Here is a 21,216-nt window from a genome sequence, read left to right as displayed (position 1 = left end):
AGCGTGCATACACAGGCCCTCACCCGCTTTGCCCGACATGCTCGTATCATCATCCAGTGGGTCTAGCCTGTCGTTTTTGCGCTCACTGCAACCTTTACGGTCATTTCACTGCGAACTGTCGATATGGTCCCCGTCAAGCCCCAGTTCAAGCTACTGTCAATCAAGCTCTACTCCCCGCCCCGCAAGGCCAACAAGCAGCTCAAGCACCTGCAGTCAATGCTCGAGTCTGCTTTGCATGTGGTGATCCTAACCACTTTGCAAACAGGTGCCCGAACAGGGTGGTTAAGCAAGAACCCCAACAGCCCCAGCAGCAACAACAGCAGCCTCAGCAACAACAGCAAGCAGCCCATGCCCGAACCTTCAACATCAATGCCCGTCAGGCTTAGGCGGATAACAACGTGGTTAATGGTATGTTCCTTGTGAATGGTATTTATGCATCATGTTTGTTTGATACTGGAGTCGATAACTGCTTTGTGTCATTTGAATTCGAGAAGCTCCTTAGTCGTAAGCGCTCTTATCTGTCCTCGTCGTTCGAAGTCGAAGTCGCTACAAGAAGAACTGTCTCAGTTAACTCTGTTCTTCGTGATTGTACTCTCGAGCTCAACAATCACATCTTTCCAATCGACCTTATTCCGATGCAACTCGGAAGTTTCGACATCATAGTAGGCATGGACTTTCTTCATGAAAACCATGCTGAAGTGGTGTGCTTCGAAAAGATGATTCGATTCTCGCTCGCAAATGGTGATCTTCTATGTGTATACGGTGAAACAGCGTCAAAGGGTCTCAAGCTTATGTCGTGTATTCAAGCCAGCAAGTATCTCCGCAAGGAATACCGAGCCTTCTTGGCCAACATTGTAGTTGCGGAGAAGGGAAAGAAAAAGAAAGTTGAAGTCAAAGATGTTCCAGTGGTCCGTGAGTTTCCTCAGGTGTTCCCTGACGATCTCCCCGGACTACCGCCAAGTCGTGATATCGACTTTCGTATTGACCTCATTCCTGGAGCTAACCCCGTTGCCAAAGCTCCTTATCGACTCGCTCCATCCGAAATGCGGGAACTCTCGAACCAACTCCAGGAATTACTCGAAAAAGGCTTTATTAGCCCAAGCACCTCTCCTTGGGGCGCGCCAGTCCTTTTCGTCAAAAAGAAGGACGGGTCGTTCCGGATGTGCATCGATTATAGGGAATTGGATAAGCTAACCATTAAGAACCGATACCCTTTGCCCCGAATCGACGACCTATTTGATCAGCTACAAGGTGCCAAGTGTTTCTCGAAGATCGAACTGCGTTCAGGCTATAATCAATTGCGGATTCAAGAGGAAGACATCCCCAAAACCGCTTTTCGAACACGATATGGCCACTACGAATTCGTTGTTATGCCTTTTGGATTAACTAACGCACCAGCGGTCTTTATGGATCTAATGAATTGCGTGTGTAAGCCTTTCCTAGACCGTTTCGTCATCGTGTTCATTGACGATGTCTTGATCTATTCCAAATCGAAAGCCGAACACGCGCAACATCTACGTTTGGTTCTCGAGTTACTTCAGAGGAACCAACTCTACACCAAGTTCTCCAAGTGTGAATTCTGGTTAGAGGAAGTTCAGTTTCTGGGTCACATCGTGAATAGTCAGGGAATACACATCGATCCCGTGAAGATTGAAGCCGTCAAAAGTTGGATTATGCCTAAGAACCCGTCTGAAGTTCGTTCTTTTCTCGGACTAGCGGGCTATTATCGACGATTTATTGAAGGATTCTCCAAAATCATTGTGCCGCTTACCGCTCTTACTCATAAAGACAAGCCTTTTGTGTGGGGAACCGCACAAGAATCTGCCTTTCAAACCCTTAAGCATATGCTGTGCAACGCTCCGATTCTTACGCTGCCCGACAGAAGCAACGACTTCATTGTCTACTGTGATGCTTCCAACCTTGGTCTTGGTTGTGTCCTCATGCAGCGAGACAAGGTTATAGCTTACGCATCTCGACATCTCAAGATCCACGAGAAGAACTATACAACCCATGACCTCGAGCTAGGCGCGGTTGTCTTTGCATTAAAGATTTGGCGACACTACCTATATGGCACTAAGTGTACAATCTACATTGATCACAGGAGTTTACAACATATCTTCAATCAAAGGGAACTTAATATGCATCAACGCCGATGGGTAGAACTCCTCAACGATTACCACTGTGAGATTCGTTATCACCCAGGTAAGGCGAATGTTGTTGCCGACGCGCTCAGCCGAAAGAGTTACGTGCTCAGTATCCGAAACATTCAAGCCCAGCATAACCTCGAAGCCCTTATTCGCGAAGCTCAACATGCTTGCTTTAACGAGCGTACATTGAAGAGAGAAAGGATCTATCACGATGGAGCTCAGTTAGTAAGTAAATCAGATGGGATATTCTACTATCTGGACCGAATTTGGATCCCTAAACGGACCGATTTGCGAAAGATTATCATGAATGAAGCCCACAAATCTCTATACTCCATTCATCCCGGTGCTGACAAGATGTACCAGGATCTTCGTTATAAGTACTGGTGGCCGGGCATGAAACGGGATATCGCTCTCTACGTTGGAAGTTGCTTAACTTGCGCAAGAGTCAAGGCTGAACATCAAAGACCTTCTAGCTTGCTCGAACAACCGCCGATACCTATATGGAAGTGGGAGAGTATAGCTATGGATTTCATAACGAAACTCCCGCCCACGCCATCAGGTCACGACAGTATTTGGGTTATAGTTGATCGTCTAACAAAATCAGCCCACTTTTTGCCAATACAAGAAGACTACAAGGTGGAACGACTAGCCCAAATTTACACCGACGAGATTATTTGTAATCATGGTACGCCTCGCGACATCATCTCTGACCGTGATGCTCGGTTTACATCTCGGTTGTGGGAAACGTTTCAGGCGGCTCTTGGTACGTCGCTTAATCTGAGTACTGCATTCCATCCACAAACCGACGGACAGACTGAAAGAACGATCCATACTCTTGAAGACATGCTCCGAGCGTGTGTCATAGATTTTGGCGGTAGTTGGAAGAAACACCTGCCACTAGTCGAATTCTCGTACAATAACAGCTATCATGCCAGCATTCAAATGGCACCATTCGAGGCTTTGTATGGAAGGAGATGTCGATCGCCTATTGTGTGGCACGAGATCGGTCATTCGAAACTAACCGGTCCCGAGATTCTACAAGAAACGAGTGACAAAATCCACTAGATTTGAGACAACTTGGTAAAAGCTCGAAGTAGACAGAAAAGTTACGCCGATAGAAGACGCAAGCCCCTTGAATTTGACGTTGGCGACTACGTACTCCTAAAGGTATCCCCTTGGAAGGGTGTAGTCAGATTCGGCAAGAAAGGGAAACTAGCGCCTCGATATGTTGGACCTTTTAAGATTCTGGAAAGGATCGGAAAAGTCGCCTACAGACTCGAACTACCGGAGGAACTCAGTAACGTCCACCCGACTTTCCATGTGTCTAACCTCCGAAAATGCCTTGCTGATCATGATCTAATCGTACCCCTCGACGATCTTCAGGTCAACGAAACCTTACACTTCGTGGAAAAGCCCGTCGAAATCATGGATCGCCAAACCAAGCAACTCAGGCGCTCGCGCATCCCTATCGTGAAAGTCCGATGGGAAGGTAAACAAGGTGCGGAGTTCACTTAGGAACTCGAAAGCGACATGAAGGCCAAGTACCCGCAGTTGTTTAGATAGATCTGAAGCATCAAATTGGTAAAATGACTCACGGTGATGTGCAGCTTCGAGCCTAATTTCGGGACGAAATTCCCTAAACAAGGGGAGGCTGTAACACCCCTTGTTTTCGAATGTCAAAGTCAAAGTCAAAGTCCAAGTCAACTTTGACTTCTTGACTGTAATTAGTCGATTTTGGGTTTTATTTGTATTATGTAGAGTAAGTGTTGTCTAAATGAAATGATCGAACGTTTAATCAATGAGACCGACTTACGACTGTGAATGATAGGAAGTAACAATGCGATAAAGTTAATCCATCGATAATCAAGTTAATAAAATCAATCAATCGAACTCGAGACTCGAACTATGCGAAACTGGTGTGGTAATACTTACATGTGTGTGTGCCTTATGCGTTACTTGTGCATGTTTACTTTATGTTTTGGGTGATATTTAATCGAATCAATCGAAACTCGAATCGAAACTCGAAAAGCAATCAAACTCAATCGAAGCCGACATCGAAACGTGACTTATAGATGATTGTATGTTAGATATAGTAGTTGGGACTGAAAGTAATTTGACTAGGAACTCTATCGTACTCGTATCATCGTCTATCGAAATCGAAATATCGAAAACCGTCGCAAAACACTCAAAAAGGGTTGCTGATCGAACAGGAAGCATCCTGATCGAACAGGCCAGCTGATCGGCTAGCACTTTCCTGGCTGATCGAGCAGGCCATTCGATCGGAGATCCTGGCCGATCGGTTGACACTTTCCTCTTTTGGAGCCTATAAATAGCCCTGTCATTGTCACTCTTTCTACTTTTGGAAAGCTCTGACCGAACCAGCCTTGTTCTTCACCTTTTCTCAGATTTCTCTCAACTCCGGTAAGTTTTCACTCTAATACTTGTACGTTTTTTATCATTACATGATTCTACACCTTTCTATCTTTCAAAACCTGATTTCTAACCGTGAAATCACCAAGATTTAGGTGTTCTTTGGTGATGTCATCATGGTGTTCTTGAAGAACATCATACTTTGGCCTCATTCAACCATGAATAGCGTAGATCTGACCGATTTCCGCATAAACAAACTAAGATTTGTAAGAATCTTAACATTTTCATGGAAGGATTTCCAACTTTTCTTCAACATTTTACACTCAAAACCGTAAACCGATAGGAACGGAGCTCGAACCAACTAACTAATCATTCTAACGGTTAAAAGGTTCAAGATTCGGATACTATCTACAAGGTTCACCGATTTCGGGTTAAACATCAAACTACCGTTCCGAACAGTTCACCGGCCGGACTTGGGTGATTCCTGTCCGAACCGGTGAAGCAAGTAAGGACCCACGTTCTAATGGTTTAACTCGCTGTCGAAACACCTTAAAATCATGACAAATAATCGAACAGCCAAGTGTTAGACGAAAGGCCGACCAGGTCAGAATGCTGGCCGAACGGCTAGGCTGTTCGAACGAATAGCCCAGCCGATCGGACATACCAGCCGATCGGCCGGGCCAGCCGATCGGCTAGCACATGGTTCCACACCTTTCAAATTTCATGAAGTATGCTATTGATGTTCGATCGAATACGCCACTCGATTGGTAAACATTACTCTTCGGATCATGAGATACTATGCTTCAACACTTAATCGATTTTGCAACTCGTTCGTAGTATGGAATGCCAGCCGATCGAACAGGCTATTCGATCGAGTGGCATTCTGCTGAGAGCTACTTCTGAAATTCCTAACCGACCGGATAAGCCGGCCGATAGAACAGCACGTTCGATCGATCGACCTGAAAGGTAAGAACACTTTAGTGTTCTCAAATACTACAACGAAAACTTCAAAAGTTCAAACCATCATACACAAACACATCTGAGGAAGAAACAATCCACTCGAATGGTCCAGCCGATTGAGCCTACCGGCCGATCGAACAGGATTATTCAAACGGACTTTCAAGCCGAACGAACAGCCCGTTCAATCGAACCTGCTGTTCGATCGACCAGGCTATTCGATCCATTTACACTTGTTTGCATTTCCGCGTTACTCATCGTTATGCTATCGAACTATTCAGGCTAACCCTACTCTCAGCGCTCCCTTCAATCCATAACCAATCACTGTGAGTATACTCGAACCCTTTTTGCTTTAGCACTTTTGGGTGTTACATACGTTACCTATCAAAATCACAATCGAACACACTATTCAAACTATTTGAACGCTGACCAATTGCATGTATTACGTGACTAAATGTATGTTTGTTGTTATGTTTACACGTGGAATGCTGTCTACCTGCCTTAGCAACGTAGTACTATAGTTTGGACTCAGCATCCGTTCACACGGGGGTTGTTAAGGACAATTACTTGCATGGATTACGGTGGTAATCATGTATTGAGAACTGTCTCGGACAGTCAACCCGTAGTTGTTGGTATCGATAGGTCCATGTCGATAATTAACATGCATCATTTCCCTCTGTGTACGTGCTGGTTATGCGTAAACTATTCGAACTCTATATGCTATTATCAAACTTGTATGCTCACCTTTACATTTTATGTATTGACTTTATTTTAACGTATGTGACAGGTGTTTAAGGTATTTGCTTGCTAGGGAAGTGAAGCTAGAATAAGTCTCTAGAGGCCCCCAACAAATAGTTGCCTGTCAAGAACAAGCTGCTAGTGCATAGTTGTCTGTAGATCTTGTCAGTCTGGGTCTTTAGGGGCATTAAAACAATATTTATGTTTAATTTGAATCTGAGTTGTCGGAATATGATTAATTGTTTGGATGTTATCTGTAATAACTTGTTATTTATTCGGGATACGGTATGGGACGTATCATTCTAAACTGAATTTGTATTATAATTGTTGTGGAAACTTCTGGACAATCTGTTTCGCTCAGTGCCATGCCCCGATGATTCCGCCATCGGTTGGGGTGTGACACTATGATTACGAGTACTTTTACACATGGTATGATTAGCGTAAGGAGGGTTACTACTTCGATCATGTGAGTGGGTAGGCGGGAACTGAAGGCCATTAGTCCTCATTGTAGGACCGAGGGACAGTAGCGGTAGATCTATCTGGGTGTAGCGAGCCCAGCCCCAGGCCCATCAGAATGGACCTCGGGGTGACTTTGTACCCGACGCAAAAATCTGCTAGGTTTGAGTCTTCCTACTGCACTTCACACATATCAATGGCCTTGCAAACCATTGGTGATCTCTTTATTTCCTTATTTGCTACATACCAGGGTTTTTATACTTACAAAGGTTTTACATACTCACTACACATGAACTCGCTCAACATTTTTGTTGATTTTTCTAACTTACATGTATTTCAGGGAACTAACGATCTGGCACGGTATGCTATGTTTCTACGCTGCGTTAGAGTTATGGGATCATCCTCGTTTAGGGATTGCGACTTTTACCTGGACGAGTCGCAAGTCTTAAACGGTGTTTAATTTATGTTTTGGTTGTGTCTTAAGGACAATGTTTTTATTTTGCAGTGTTTAAACTTGATGCCTGTGTCTGCATTTTAAAACAATGTTGTGGTATTTTGTTTTTAAGACTTTAATCAATGGACGATCTGCATGGTTTTAAATTCATATAGCTTGGTTGTGATTAAGCTATGGTATTAAGAAGTTACACCAAAATTAACCCACGCTTCCGCAAAGCCAGGGTGTGACATAGTCTATAGTTAGGACCCAATAGACCAACTCGTGCATGTCCAGTAGGGATTATGTGTGAGCTTACTTGCTATTTCTCGCTCTCTCTCCTACGCTACACTATCACTGCACTTAAATTTTCAATTATGAATAAGCGATTAAGTCGAGATTAGGTGTGAAAACCGCAAACTCTTGATTAAGTTGCTTAATTGATCTGTATTTATCTATAAAACGTGAGAATTCGCGTTGAACCAGGAGTGAAATCCATACTTTAGCGCGGATTTTTGTCTCTATTTTATTAAAATAGGAACGAAGTTGCTAAGCTAGGGGTGAAACCCTAACCTTGACGACTTGTTCCGATTTTTACTTGGTTTTTCCAAAACTCTCACCAAAGTCTCGACAGACTCCAACGACCTGAAGTCACAGTATGACTAAAGGGAGACGTGCCGAACGCCCAAGAATCGAGGCAGAAGCACGATCCTGAAGGTCGAAATGTGTACGATAAGTCCTTGAGAATAGTCGAATCACTTTGGATAGTCAATGTCTAATAGCCGAAGACAATCTATTTCTTGATTTTTATCGCAATCGCTATTCTCGAACGAACGCCCGCCCGACTTTAAATGATAGGTTTTTGTATTCTGATTGTCTCTGTGTGCTTCTAGGAGAATTACGTGTTTCTGTGCTTCTGTGATTTTGTGCTCTACTTGATTTGGTGCTTCTATGTGCTTATGTGCCTCTGTGATTATGTGCCTATGTGACTATGTGATTGAATGTGTTCCTGAGCTTTAGTAAGTATTAAACGTGTGAGGTGAGATTCGATTATGACGTGTCTGAGACCCATGACAATGTCTGTTGCAGACGATGTCAACTGGACCATCATCTGGACCTCGTCACCCACGACTCACTCGCCAAGAACAGAGGGACAAACGCCTTGCTGCCATCCTCGCTAAACAAGTGGCCAAGGTGGTGCCTCAGATCGTGAGTGAAATTTACGAGAATGTTAGCAAATCGTCTGAGGAGTCCAGAACCGAAGCTCCTAAAGCTACTCCCAAGACTGCTTTCAGTTTCAAGCAGTTCAAGGCTTGCGGTCCAAAGGAATTCACTAGAGAAGATGGCCCAACGGCTATGTTCCAATGGTTCGATTCCATCGAAGTCACTCTCTGCCAGAGCGGATGTCCTGAAAATCTTCGTACCCTAAACGCTACCGGCGTCTTCCAGTCCTGTGCATTAGACTGGTGGACGGCCGAGAGAAACAAACACGGGAATGATGCAGCTTATAAGCTGACCTGGGAAGAGTTGAAGGCCATCATGATGGATGAATTCTGCCCTCCCCATGAACGCCAAAAGCTGGAGGACGAGTTCTGGAATATTAAGCAGAAGGAAGGCGAAAACGCTCCCCTGACTGCTCGCTTTAAGCAGCTCAGCATCATCTGTCCCGATCAAGTGAAGACGCCCGACATTGAAATCAAGAAGTACATCCAAGCTCTACCCGACTGTGTGGCAGATTTTGTGCATGCCGCGAAAACAGCAACGATTGAAGAAACCTACTTGTTTGCCGCCGAAATCAACGAAAAGCGAGTAAAAGCTGGTTTTTGGGATAAGCCTTCAAAGTCTCTGCATCAAGCTACCACCGCACCAACCTCTGAAACCGCCGCTGCTCAATCATCAAAGTCCTCACGCCGCAGGAAGAAGAACAACAATAGCAGCTCCAGCAACAAGAACTGTGCTGTCACAACCACTGTTGCCCCGCTTCAGGCCGTACCGGCTCAACAGCAGTCTTATCACCGACCAGCACCAGTTACCTATGCACCGCCTGCAAAGCGTGCATACACAGGCCCCACCCTGCTTTTCCAACATGCTCCTATCATCACCAGGTGGGTCTCGCCTGTCATTTCTACGCCCACTGCAATATGTACGGTCATTTTACTGCTAACTGTCGTACTTGTCCCCATCAAGCGCCAACTCAAGCCACTGCTCATCAAGCTCTGCTTTCAGGCCCACAAGGCCAACAAGCAGCTCAGGCACCCGCGGTCAACGCCCGAGTCTGCTTCGCATGTGCTGATCCCAACCACTTTGCGAACATGTGCCCGAACAGGGTTGTGATACAAGAGCCCCAGCAGCAGCAGCCTCACCAGCAGCAACAGCCGTAGCAGCAACAACAAGCCGCACGCGCCAGAACTTTCAACATCAATGTGCGCCAAGCCCAGGCTGACAACAACGTGGTCAATGGTACATTCCTTGTGAATGGTATTTATGCTTCATGTTTGTTTGATACCGGAGCCGATAACTGCTTTATGTCGTTTGAATTCGAGAAGCTCCTTAGTCGTAAGCGCTCCTATCTCCCTTCGACGTTCGATGTAGAAGTCGCTACCGGAAGAACTGTCGCCGTTAATTCCATTCTTCGTGATTGTACTCTTGAGCTCAACAATCACATCTTCCCAATCGACCTTATTCCGATGCAACTCGGAGGTTTCGACGTCATAGTAGGCATGGACTTTCTTCGCGAAAACCATGCTGAAGTTGTGTGCTTCGATAAGATGATTCGATTCTCGCTCGCGAATGGTGATTTATTGTGTGTCTATGGTGAAACTGCTTCGAAGGGTCTCAAACTCATGTCATGTGTCCAAGCTAGCAAGTATCTCCGCAAGGAATACAGAGCTTTCTTGGCTAACATTGTAGGACCGGAGAAGGAAAAGAAAGGAAAGACAGGAGTGAAAGACGTCCCTGTGGTCTGTGAATTTCCTCAGGTGTTCCCTGATGATCTTCCCGGACTACCGCCAAGTCATGATATCGACTTTCGTATCGACCTCATTCCTGGAGCCAACCCTATTGCCAAAGCTCCTTACCGACTCGCACCGTCCGAAATGCGTAAACTCTCGAATCAGCTCCAAGAATTACTTGAGAAAGGCTTCATTCGCCCGAGCACCTCTCCTTGGGGCGCGCCAGTCCTTTTCGTCAAAAAGAAGGATGGTTCGTTCAGGATGTGCATCGTCTATCGGGAATTGAATAAGCTAACCATCAAGAACCGCTATCCCCTACCCCGAATTGACGATTTGTTTGATTAGCTGCAAGGTGCTACATGTTTCTCGAAGATCGATCTACGCTCAGGCTATCATCAGTTACGCATTCAAGAGGAGGATATACCCAAAACCGCGTTTCGCACTCGTTATGGCCATTATGAATTCGTTGTTATGCCTTTCGGTTTAACCAACGCACCCGCGGTCTTCATGGATCTAATGAATCGAGTGTGTAAACCATGTCTCGACCGCTTCGTCATCGTGTTCATCGACGATGTCTTGATATATTCCAAATCGAAAGCCGAACACGCGCAACATCTACGTTTGGTTCTCGAGCTACTCCAGGTGAACCAACTCTATGCCAAATTCTCCAAGTGTGAATTCTGGTTAGAGGAGGTTCAGTTTCTGGGTCACATTGTCAATAGTCAAGGTATTCATGTCGACACCTCAAAGATTGAAGCAGTCAAGAGTTGGATTACGCCAAAGAACCCGTCTGAAGTCCGTTCTTTTCTCGGATTAGCAGGCGATTATCAACGATTCATCGAAGGATTCTCAAAGATCGTTGTACCGCTTACCGCTCTTACGCATAAAGACAAGCCTTTTGTTTGGGGAACTGAACAAGAGTCTGCCTTCCAAACCCTCAAGCACATGCTTTGCAATGCTCCTGTTCTCACATTGCCCGATGGAAACGACGACTTCATTGTCTATTGTGATGCTTCCAACCTTGGTCTTGGTTGCGCTCTAATGCAGTGGGATAAGGTTATAGCTTACGCATCTCGTCAGCTCAAAATCCACGAGAAGAACTATACAACCCACGATCTCGAGCCAGACGCGGTTGTTTTTGCGTTAAAGATTTGGCGACACTACCTATATGGTACCAAGTGTACGATCATCACCGATCATAGGAGCCTACAACATATCTTTGATCAGAAAGAACTTAATATGCATCAATGCCGATGGGTAGAACTTCTCAACGATTAGGACTGTGAGATTCGTTACCACCCAGGAAAGGCAAATGTCATTGCCGACGCTCTCAGCAGACGGAGTTATTTGCTCAGCATTCGTAATACCCAAGCCCAATACTCTCTCGAAACCCTCATCCGCGAAGCCCAACATGCCTGTTTTAACGAACACACTCTGAAGAAGGAAAGAATCTACCACGATGGAGCTCAGCTTATGAATAAGTCAAATGGGATATTCCACTTCCTGGACCGAATTTGGATCCCTAAACGGACCAATTTAAGACAGATATTGATGGGCGAAGCCCACAAATCCTGGTATTCTATTCATCCGGGTGCCGATAAAATGTACCAGGATCTTCGCTAAAAGTACTGGTGGCCGGGCATGAAAAGGGATATTGCTCTCTACGTTGGGAAGTGCCTGACCTGTGCAAGGGTCAAGGCTGAACACCAAAGACCCTCTGGCTTACTCGAACAACCGCCGATCCCTATGTGGAAGTGGGAGAGTATAGCTATGGACTTCATAACAAAGATTCCACACATGTCGTCAGGTCACGACAGCATCTGGGTTGTTGTTGACCGTTTGACCAAATCTGCTCATTATTTGCCAATACGGGAAGACTACAAGGTAGAACGATTAGCCCGAATCTACACCAACGAGATCATTTGTAATCATGGGACGCCTCGCGACATCATCTCTGACCGTGACGCTCGGTTTACCTCGCGACTGTGGGAAACGTTTCAAGCGGCTCTCGGTACTACGCTTAATCTGAGTACCGCATTCCATCCTCAAACCGACGGTTAGACTGAAAGAACGATCCGTACTCTTGAAGACATGCTCCGTTCGTGTGTCATAGACTTCGGTGGTAATTGGGACACCTACCTGCCGTTAGTCGAATTCTCGTATAATAACACTTATCATTCCAGCATACAAATGGCACCATTTGACGCTTTATATGGAAGAAGATGTCGATCGCCTATTGTGTGGCACGAGATCGGTCACTCGCAATTAACCGGTCCTGAGATATTGCAAGAAACGACTGACAAAATCCTCCAAATTCAAGATAACTTGTTGAAGGCTCAGAGTCAACAGAAAAGTTACGCCGATAGACGACGCAAGCCCCTTGAATTTGACGTTGGCGACTACGTACTCCTAAAGGTATCACCTTGGAAGGGTGTGGTCAGATTCGGCAAGAAATGGAAACTAGCGCCTCAATATGTTGGACCTTTTAAGATTCTGGAAAGGATCAGAAAAGTCGCCTACAGACTCAAACTACCGGAGGAACTTAGTAATGTCCACCCGACTTTCCATGTGTCAAACCTCCGGAAGTGCCTAGCTGAGCATGATTTAATTGTACCTCTCGGTGACCTCCAAATAAACGAAACACTACACTTCGTGGAGAAGCCTGTCGAAATCATGGATCACCAAACCAAGCAGCTCAGACGCTCGTGCATTCCTATTGTGAAAGTCCGATGGGAAGGCAAACGAGGCGCAGAGTTCACTTGGGAACTCAAAAACGACATGAGGGCGAAGTACCCGCAGTTGTTTGTTACGGCTTCGGCCTAATTTCGGGACGAAATTCCCTCAACTTGGGGAGGCTGTAACACCCCGTGTTTCGGAAGTCAAAGTCAAAGTCAAGATTGAAGTCAAAGGAAGAAAAGATTGCTAATTGCTATCTGTCTCTCCTTGCTCAATTCCTGTTTTGACTTCTTTGACTCGAAGATTAGTCTATTTTATTTTCGCTTTAGTTGTATTATGGGGGTATCTATTAATAATCGCATGGTAATCGCTATTTATCGCATATGTCATCGCACTGTCGCTATCGGAATGGCGCTCGCAACTCGAATTACGCATTTTGGTTATTGAAGTATGTGTGTGTGTGCCTTATGTGTTACTTGTGCATGCTTATTTATGTTGTATGTGGTAATCAAACGAAATGCAATCGAAACTCAATCGCAAATCGAAATGGTATGATAATTGGTGGAAAATAGATAGTGTGAGATATGAGTAGTTGGGATTAAAAGTAATTTGAATAAGAAACTCTATCGCATTCGCATCGATCGCAATCAAAATCGAAACAGCAAAACTCGTCGCACCGAACACTCGAACCAAGCGACTGATCGATCAGGCAACCAGCCGATCGACCAGCCGTTCGCTCGGACTGTCGTCCGATCGGACGGGCTGTCCGATCGAGCTGCCTGGCCGAACGACCAGCCCTTTCCTCTTTGGGTAACCCTATTAATAGCCCATGTCACTCTCAAACTTTCTACCTTTGGCAACTAACGTCTGACCAGCTCGTTCTCCTCACTTTTCTTCAGATTTCTCTCAATTCCGGTAAGATCTCGTCCTAAATCTTGTACTTCCTTAATCTACACGCACTCCTACACCTTCCTACCTTTTGAATCTTAACTTTTAACCGTGAAATCATCAAGATTCAAGGTGTTCTAGGATGACGTCATCATGTGTTCTTGAAGAACTTCATGTTTTGGCCTCAGTCCACCAAGAATAACTTGGATCTAACTGATTTCCACATAAACAAGCAAGGATCTTTCATAGATCTAAACCTATTCATAATGAAAATGATTGAAAGATGGTTTTTCTAACTTTTTTCAACTCTTTTACACTCAATGCCTTCAAAACCGATAGAATCGGACCTTGTGCCGACATACCACTCATTGTTGTGGATTCAAGATCTGAACTCTATCCCAGAGACTGCTGATTTCGGGTTAAACATGGAACACCGTCTCGAACCGTTGACTGACCGGATTTAGGTGATTCCTGTCCGATCAGGGATACCAAGTACTGACAAAGTTTCTGTTGTTTAATACGTTATCAAGACGTCTCGATAAAACGACAAACAACCAAGACAACCAAGTGTAAGACAAACCGGACGATCGGGACGGTGTGCCGTCCGATCGGACTGCTGTCCAAACGGACAGCCAAACCGCACGACTGGGCAATCCGAACAACTTGCACTATGGGTCCCAAAATTAACCACTTTTACCAATATTTTGAAGTCTAAGTGTTGAACGAATTGTTGTCCGATCGGACTACCATCCGATCGAACTGCCATTCGAATCATGAGACATTTGAACTTCCACACTTAAACGATTTTCAACATGTTCAATGCACAAAGGATGCCACCCGAATGAATAACCGTTCGAACGAGTGACAACCTGCTGTGAACTTGTTCTCGCTGAGATGTCCAACCAATCGGGTTGTCGTCCGAACGAACGACCGTCCGATCGGCCGACCTGAAAGGTAGAGATACTTCTATGTTTTCAAATGCTACAACAAAAACTTCAAAAGACAAGCCATCATACACAAACACATCCTTCTCAAAGGAAGAATCAATCCACTCGAACAACCATCCGACCGGACGACCGTCCGAACGAACTACCACCCGCACGACTAGCTGTCCGATCGGATTACCACCCGATCGAACTGCTGTCTGACCCACTTGTACTTTGCATCATTTTACGCGTCGCTTATCGTTATGCTATCAATCTGTTCAGGCTAACCATACTCTCAAGCGCTCCCTTCAATCCATCAACCGCTGTGAGTATACTCGATCCCTTTTTGCTTTACGCACTTTTGGGTGTTACTTATACAAAATCACATCGAACACACCACGCAATACTTTAAACGCTAATCGCTATCGCATGTATACGTGACTAAATGAATGCTTGTTTGTTATGTTTACACATGGAATGCTGTCTACCTGCCTTAGCAACGGTAGTACTATCAGTTTGGACTCAGCACCCGTTCACTCGGGGGTTGTTAAGGACAATTACCTACATGGCTCACAGTGGTGAGTATGTATCGCGAACTGCCTTGGGCAGTCAACCCGCAGTCATTGGTATCGATAGGTTCATGTCGATAACTAACATGCCTCATTTCACTCTGTGTACATGCTGGTTATGCGTAACGCTTTCGAACTCTATATGCTATTATCAAACTTGTATGCTCACCTTTACACTATGTGTATTGACTTTTACTTTAACGTATGTGACAGGTGCTTAAGTTGCTAGGATGCTTAGGTGCATGGTGATGAAATCGAGGCTAGGGAAGGTCTAGAAACAATAAATAATTGTATGTAATAAAAAATCTGAGTTGTCAGAACAGAACAATTTGCCTAGATCTTTTCTGTAATAATTGTAATATCTTATATGACATGGTATGGGACATGTTGCTTTGAATATTTGGTAATTATAGTTGTTATGGAAACTTCTGGACAATCTGTTTCGCTCAGTGTCGCGCCCTGATGTTTCCGCCATCGGTTGGGGTGTGACAGTAATGCACACTTAACATAGCTTTCGTAATACATGAACGATAAGTAGATGTATCAAATCAGCTTTGGCCAGAAATGATACATCAGAAACTCATTCAAGTTAAGATATTTTGGTTTTGTAAGGCATTATCTGATTCTGATTATTTAACTAAGTATTTATAAAACCAATCATTTAATAGCAAACCACCTGTTAGTTCATATTAACTGCTTAATAAAGTAATGGGATTTCGGACAAGCCTTGGCACTTTATGAACACTCATGATTTCGGATGAATCATGTCTTGGATTCATCTGAGATGAATGATTTCGAATCATCTCGGACTATCCTAGATGGATGATTTCGAATGATCTCGGATGTGTCCAAGACGCGTAAGTCGAATGATTTCGGATGATTTCGGATATTGATCCGTGATGGACGCTTAGTCCGAAATGATCCGTGATGGTCCGAAATGATCAGGCAGATATTGATCCGTGATGGACGCTTAGTCCGAAATGATCAGGCACACTTAGTCCGAAATGATCTGTGATGGTCCGAAATGGTCATGCAGATATTGATCCGTGATGGACGTTTAGTCCGAAATGATCAGGCACACTTAGTCCGAAATGATCTGTGATGGTCCGAAATGATCATCCGAAATGTGTTCCACAAGCTAAAAAAATCCTTAATTTAGGCAGTTAATAATTGATAAGATTGAAATCCGAAATCTTAGGGATTATGGGATTAAGTTTCCTGTTTAGATATTAATTATATTTATCTGTTTATTTCAAAAATTATATCCATTAATAATAATAACAGATTTCGAAAATTGTTATGTAGGTAAAATAGATCAAAACAGAAACAAACACCCTATAATCCGAATTCATTCCAAAAACTAAGGGAATTTTCGAATTTTCTCATGAACATGTGATGAACCCTAAAAGATAAACATTCAAACATTCATCTGAAATCTCAAAATTTTTACACATTTAAACATATTTCTGAACATGTTGATTTCGGAACAGTTATGATGAATGAACATATGATCCGAGATGCGTGATTCAGATCCGTGATGGCATCTCGGATGACAGAAACCGAATCTTATTAGGGTTTTCAAATCATGTTTTCCAGTTTTATTCCAGATTTACGGATACAAAACAGAACCGACTAATCAACATATGCTCTGATACCACATGTTGATCGGTTCTGTTTGAACATAAGGGAAAACATGAAAACATATCTGTCACCACAGACAGTAGTGCAGTGGAGAATCCAGTGAGGGAAGAAGACATGGAGTTCGACATCTTTGTCAAGGTGATCTGGTTCCTCCTTAGGGTGCAGACTGATGATGGTAATGACTAAACCGAATAGGGAGTTCGGTATGGAGAAGAGGCCGATTATGATGTTATGTGAATTAGGTTATCTGTCTAAGTGTGTAACCTTTTAACCCTCTACATAAGTCTCATTATATAAGCACCCAGGAGGAAACCTAATTAGTTAATAAGGGTAATATGGTCCATCAACAATTACCAACTAATTACTTAATAGGTTGTTATATAATTAAACATAATATATTTAATCTTACAAGGTTCTTTATAATCAATTACGCGATATATGTGACTGTGCCGCTCTCTATATTAGGTATTAGACCATGTGTAGTGGGCAAAGTTTTGGGCGTGGAATTGGCAAAAAAAAGCCCCAATCATGGGTGCACACTGTCTAGTGGGCGTTTTTAGTGGATTTTGGGTTGGGGCGTTTCCCTTAAAACGTCTGATTCAAAAGTGATGACCAACCGAATTTTTGTGATGGTTTATTTATTTATTTTTTTATTTAACTCATAATATCTAATCACTGCAAGACTTCAAGCCCTACTATATCCATTTTTAACTTCAAGCCCCTTTGCTGACTAGGCATCACGTGTCATTTCATGCCCAAAGATGAGGTATTTGTTTCACTCACCAAGTTCTTAGAGTTGATTTATCACATGAGTTATTGCATACAAGGACCAACCAGTGTTTAAATAAAAATTAAGTAAAAAAAACAATTTGAGTTATCAAGTCTTTTGGAAATTAGTTATAGTGCTCAATGCTCATTTGTGCTAGTTTTCCTGTTATTATATGAAACAAGTTACTGCTTTGGGCCTTTAAATATTTAGGGCCCATTTTAAAAACATGTATGTAGAATTGTAGATGACTGTTTTGCTGCCCGTCTAAAAGAATAATCTAACTGTTTGATTCTTTAACATAAAATACATTTTCAAGATAAAACAAATTTTATTAATTATCAACTCAAGAAATTTAAATATTTTATTTTGAACAACATGAAGAACACACAACATTACTAAATCAAAATAACAAAAAAAAACATTTACTAAACAAGAACATAATAACTCTCAATGTATCAAACCTCCAACATTATGCCATTGCAGGCATATCCTTCAACCATGAGTCCAATGGCTTCCCAATAGAATACACAATGAACCCAATCTCCCTTAGTTTCTGAGGATCCACCACATTTCTTCCATCGAACAAAAATGCCGGTTTCGGCATGTTGTCAAAGATCTTCTTGTAATCAAGGTTCTTGAACTCGTCCCACTCGGTCAGTATACATAGCCCGTGCGCGCCCTTAGCCGCCTCGTACGCGTCCCAAACCACACTCACCGACTTAACCGAGCTCGGGCTCATGGGCTGCAAGTGCACCGGGTGGTCCCAGTCAAACTTGTCCATAGAAAGATCCCTCTGGATCTGTTCTTCAGTCACTTGTGGATCATAAATGCTCAAATGGGCCTTATCCCCTAACAACCCTTTGCAAACATCGATAGCGGGGGTTTCGCGTGTGTCGCCAGTGTCTTTCTTGAATGCAAACCCGAAAACCGCAATCTTTTTGCCTGAAACGGTGTTGAACATCGAAGAAACGATCCTGTTGACGAATCGGGTCTTTTGGTAGTCGTTGACTTTGATCACTTGTTTCCAGTAGTTAGCGACTTCGGGTAGCCCGTTGCATTCGCAAATGTAGACGAGGTTAAGGATATCTTTCTGGAAACAAGATCCGCCGAACCCCACACTGGCGTTCAGGAATTTGTGCCCGATTCTTGTATCCTTTCCCACTGCGTGGGACACTTGTGCCACGTCAGCGCCTGTAGCTTCACAGAGCGCTGACATGGCATTAACAGAGGAGATCCTCTGTGCCAAAAATGCATTGGCGGCGAGTTTGGACAACTCAGCCGACCAAAGATTAGTGCACAAGATCCGCTCCTCTGGCACCCAATGGGCGTAAACATCTTTTAATGCCTTAATCGCCCTTTGACCGTCAGGGGTTTCTCTCCCTCCGATCAACACGCGGTCAGGGGCAAAAAGGTCTTCTATCGCGGTCCCTTCGGCTAGAAACTCCGGGTTCGACAAGATCTGGTATTTCACCCCTTTGCTATTGTGGGTCAGGATCTTTTCTATAGCCTCTGCTGTCTTCACAGGAACCGTCGATTTCTCGACCACAATCTTATCAGATTTCGACACGTCAGCAATCATACGAGCAGCGCTTTCCCAGTACGTGAGATCCGCAGCTTTCCCGGCGCCAAGACCGCGCGTCTTCGTCGGTGTGTTAACCGAAACAAAGATGATGTCAGCCTCAGCAACATGTTTCTCAACATCAGTGCTAAAGAACAGATTCTTGCCCCTACATGACTTGACCACATCGTCGAGCCCGGGCTCGTAGATCGGGAGGTGGTCGCTGTTCCACGCAGCGATCCGAGAGACCGAGATATCGACCACGGCTACCTCGATTGCCGGACACTTGAGTGCAATAACTGCCATTGTTGGACCTCCAACATAACCAGCTCCAATGCAACAAATCTTCACCATTTTTAACCAATTCACCCTGCATTTATCAAAAAAATCAAATTTTATTAAAACCCGACATACATTTCATCATGGGTATGCCACAAAGTTCTAAATTTACATAAAAAGATTTGACTTTTGTTTTATTTTTAAAAATCCAAGATCAGCATTGAACATACAATATCTTGAAAAAATTATGTATATACAGATAAAACATATACAAAACTAGCATTTTTAAGTTTTAACCAACTCACCCTGTAAATATCAAAAAGATCAAATTTTGTTAATACCCTACTTACATTACATTTTGGGTATGCTACAAAATTCAAAATTTACATAAAAAAGTTGACTTTTTTCTTGATTATTGAAAGTCCAATATCAGCATTGAACATAACATAAGGATATATATACAACTTACAAGACACCATTTCTTGATTAATTCATGTATATACAGATAAAACATATACAAAACTAGATTCAAAACTAGCATTGAATTAGAGTCAAGATGGCTAGATTCAAATCAAGAAAAAGTCTAAGTGCAAAGAACTATGAACATGAAACTTAAAGAAAGGTGAAATGTACATAAAAAAGCTGAATTTTTTTTATAAAAAAATAAAAGTTGGTACCTTTTATGCAGAAGAAGTTGTAGAGAAGAATAGGATGATGAAGAAAATGGAAGAGAAGATGTGTTTAAATACCAATAAGAAAAAAGAAACTAACTTAAAGATCTGAATTGTTTGGTCTCTAAAAAAGTAAGCAAAGTGGCAAAAGTAAGATTTACAACATTGAACACGTTTCCAAAATATACCTTTAGGTAGTTAGTTAGTTAGCTAGGTGATTTTTAACGTAAATCTTCTTTAGTTTAATTTTTTCCTTGATTAAACTTGAAAGTGAGATTTTTTTTAACAAGGGTCGGATGGTGGATACTCGGTTAAGGAAGCCAGAAAATGGTTGAAAGGTAATGAACCTAGAGAAGATAGTTATGTTTATAGTTGGTGTAAATGGATCCCAAATAAATGTAATATCTTTATGTGGAGGGCGAGTTTGGATAGGCTTCCTACCCAAAGCGCTCTTCGAAGACGGAATGTTCAAGTGGGGGACGGTTTATGCGTTTTTTTGTGGGGAAACAGAAGAATCAGCGGATCACTTGTTCTCCGGTTGTCGGGTGGCTTGTGGGGTTTGGATTGCGTTAGCAAAATGGTGCAAAATTCCTCAATTTTTTGTTTTTTCACTTTTGGATGTGATTAAGTTGGTCTCATATTTGGCCGAGTCGAATGCTAAGAAGGAGAGGATATATGGAGTAATTATTGTGACGTGTTGGACTATGTGGAAGGTTAGGAATGATAAAGTCTTTAATGGGAAAGATACGAACGTGGCCCAAATTGTTGCAGACGTCAAATCCTTGGGATTTCTTTGGTATAGGAGTAGACATAAAGAGGGATCGGTCGATTGGCGAAATTTGTGTAATTTTAATTTTTCCGTGATGTAATTTTTTCTTTTTTTTGGGCGGTTCTTCTCTATCTTGGAGAAGTTCGCCTTAGTTGGTTTTTAATGAAGTTCACCTTAAAAAAAAAAAAAAAAAAAACTAACAAAAAAATCATCATGATTTCTGAAATGAACGAAAGATAATAAAGATAAATCTTAACCATCCGTTGAAATATATTTTAATTTAAGGGTTAAAATATATCATTTGATTTATAGGTTTTTATGATTTTTATTTATTCAAACCTACTTTTTAACGTAAAATCTATCTTTTTTGTTCTCTTTAACGTAAAATCTAACAACTACAAAATATGTACTGTATCTA

The 21,216-nt window shown here is 42.9% G+C and overlaps 1 protein-coding gene across 1 annotated transcript; it reads right to left on the bottom strand.

Moving 5' to 3' along the window:
* Positions 1-17,864: 17,864 nt before the first annotated feature.
* Positions 17,865-20,164, bottom strand: LOC110936167 (UDP-glucose 6-dehydrogenase 5). The gene is made up of 2 exons (XM_022178509.2): positions 20,036-20,164; positions 17,865-19,449 (listed from the first exon to the last, which is right to left on the bottom strand). Exon 2 carries the CDS (start codon positions 19,431-19,433, stop codon positions 17,991-17,993), a length of 1,443 nt encoding a protein of 480 aa, XP_022034201.1. The 5' UTR covers positions 19,434-19,449; positions 20,036-20,164; the 3' UTR covers positions 17,865-17,990.
* Positions 20,165-21,216: the final 1,052 nt, after the last annotated feature.

This window comes from Helianthus annuus, chromosome 4 (genome assembly GCF_002127325.2).
Source record: "Helianthus annuus cultivar XRQ/B chromosome 4, HanXRQr2.0-SUNRISE, whole genome shotgun sequence".
Taxonomy (NCBI): domain Eukaryota; kingdom Viridiplantae; phylum Streptophyta; class Magnoliopsida; order Asterales; family Asteraceae; genus Helianthus; species Helianthus annuus.
Note: the sequence above shows the minus strand (reverse complement) of the source record. Positions and strands in the feature narration are given on the sequence as shown.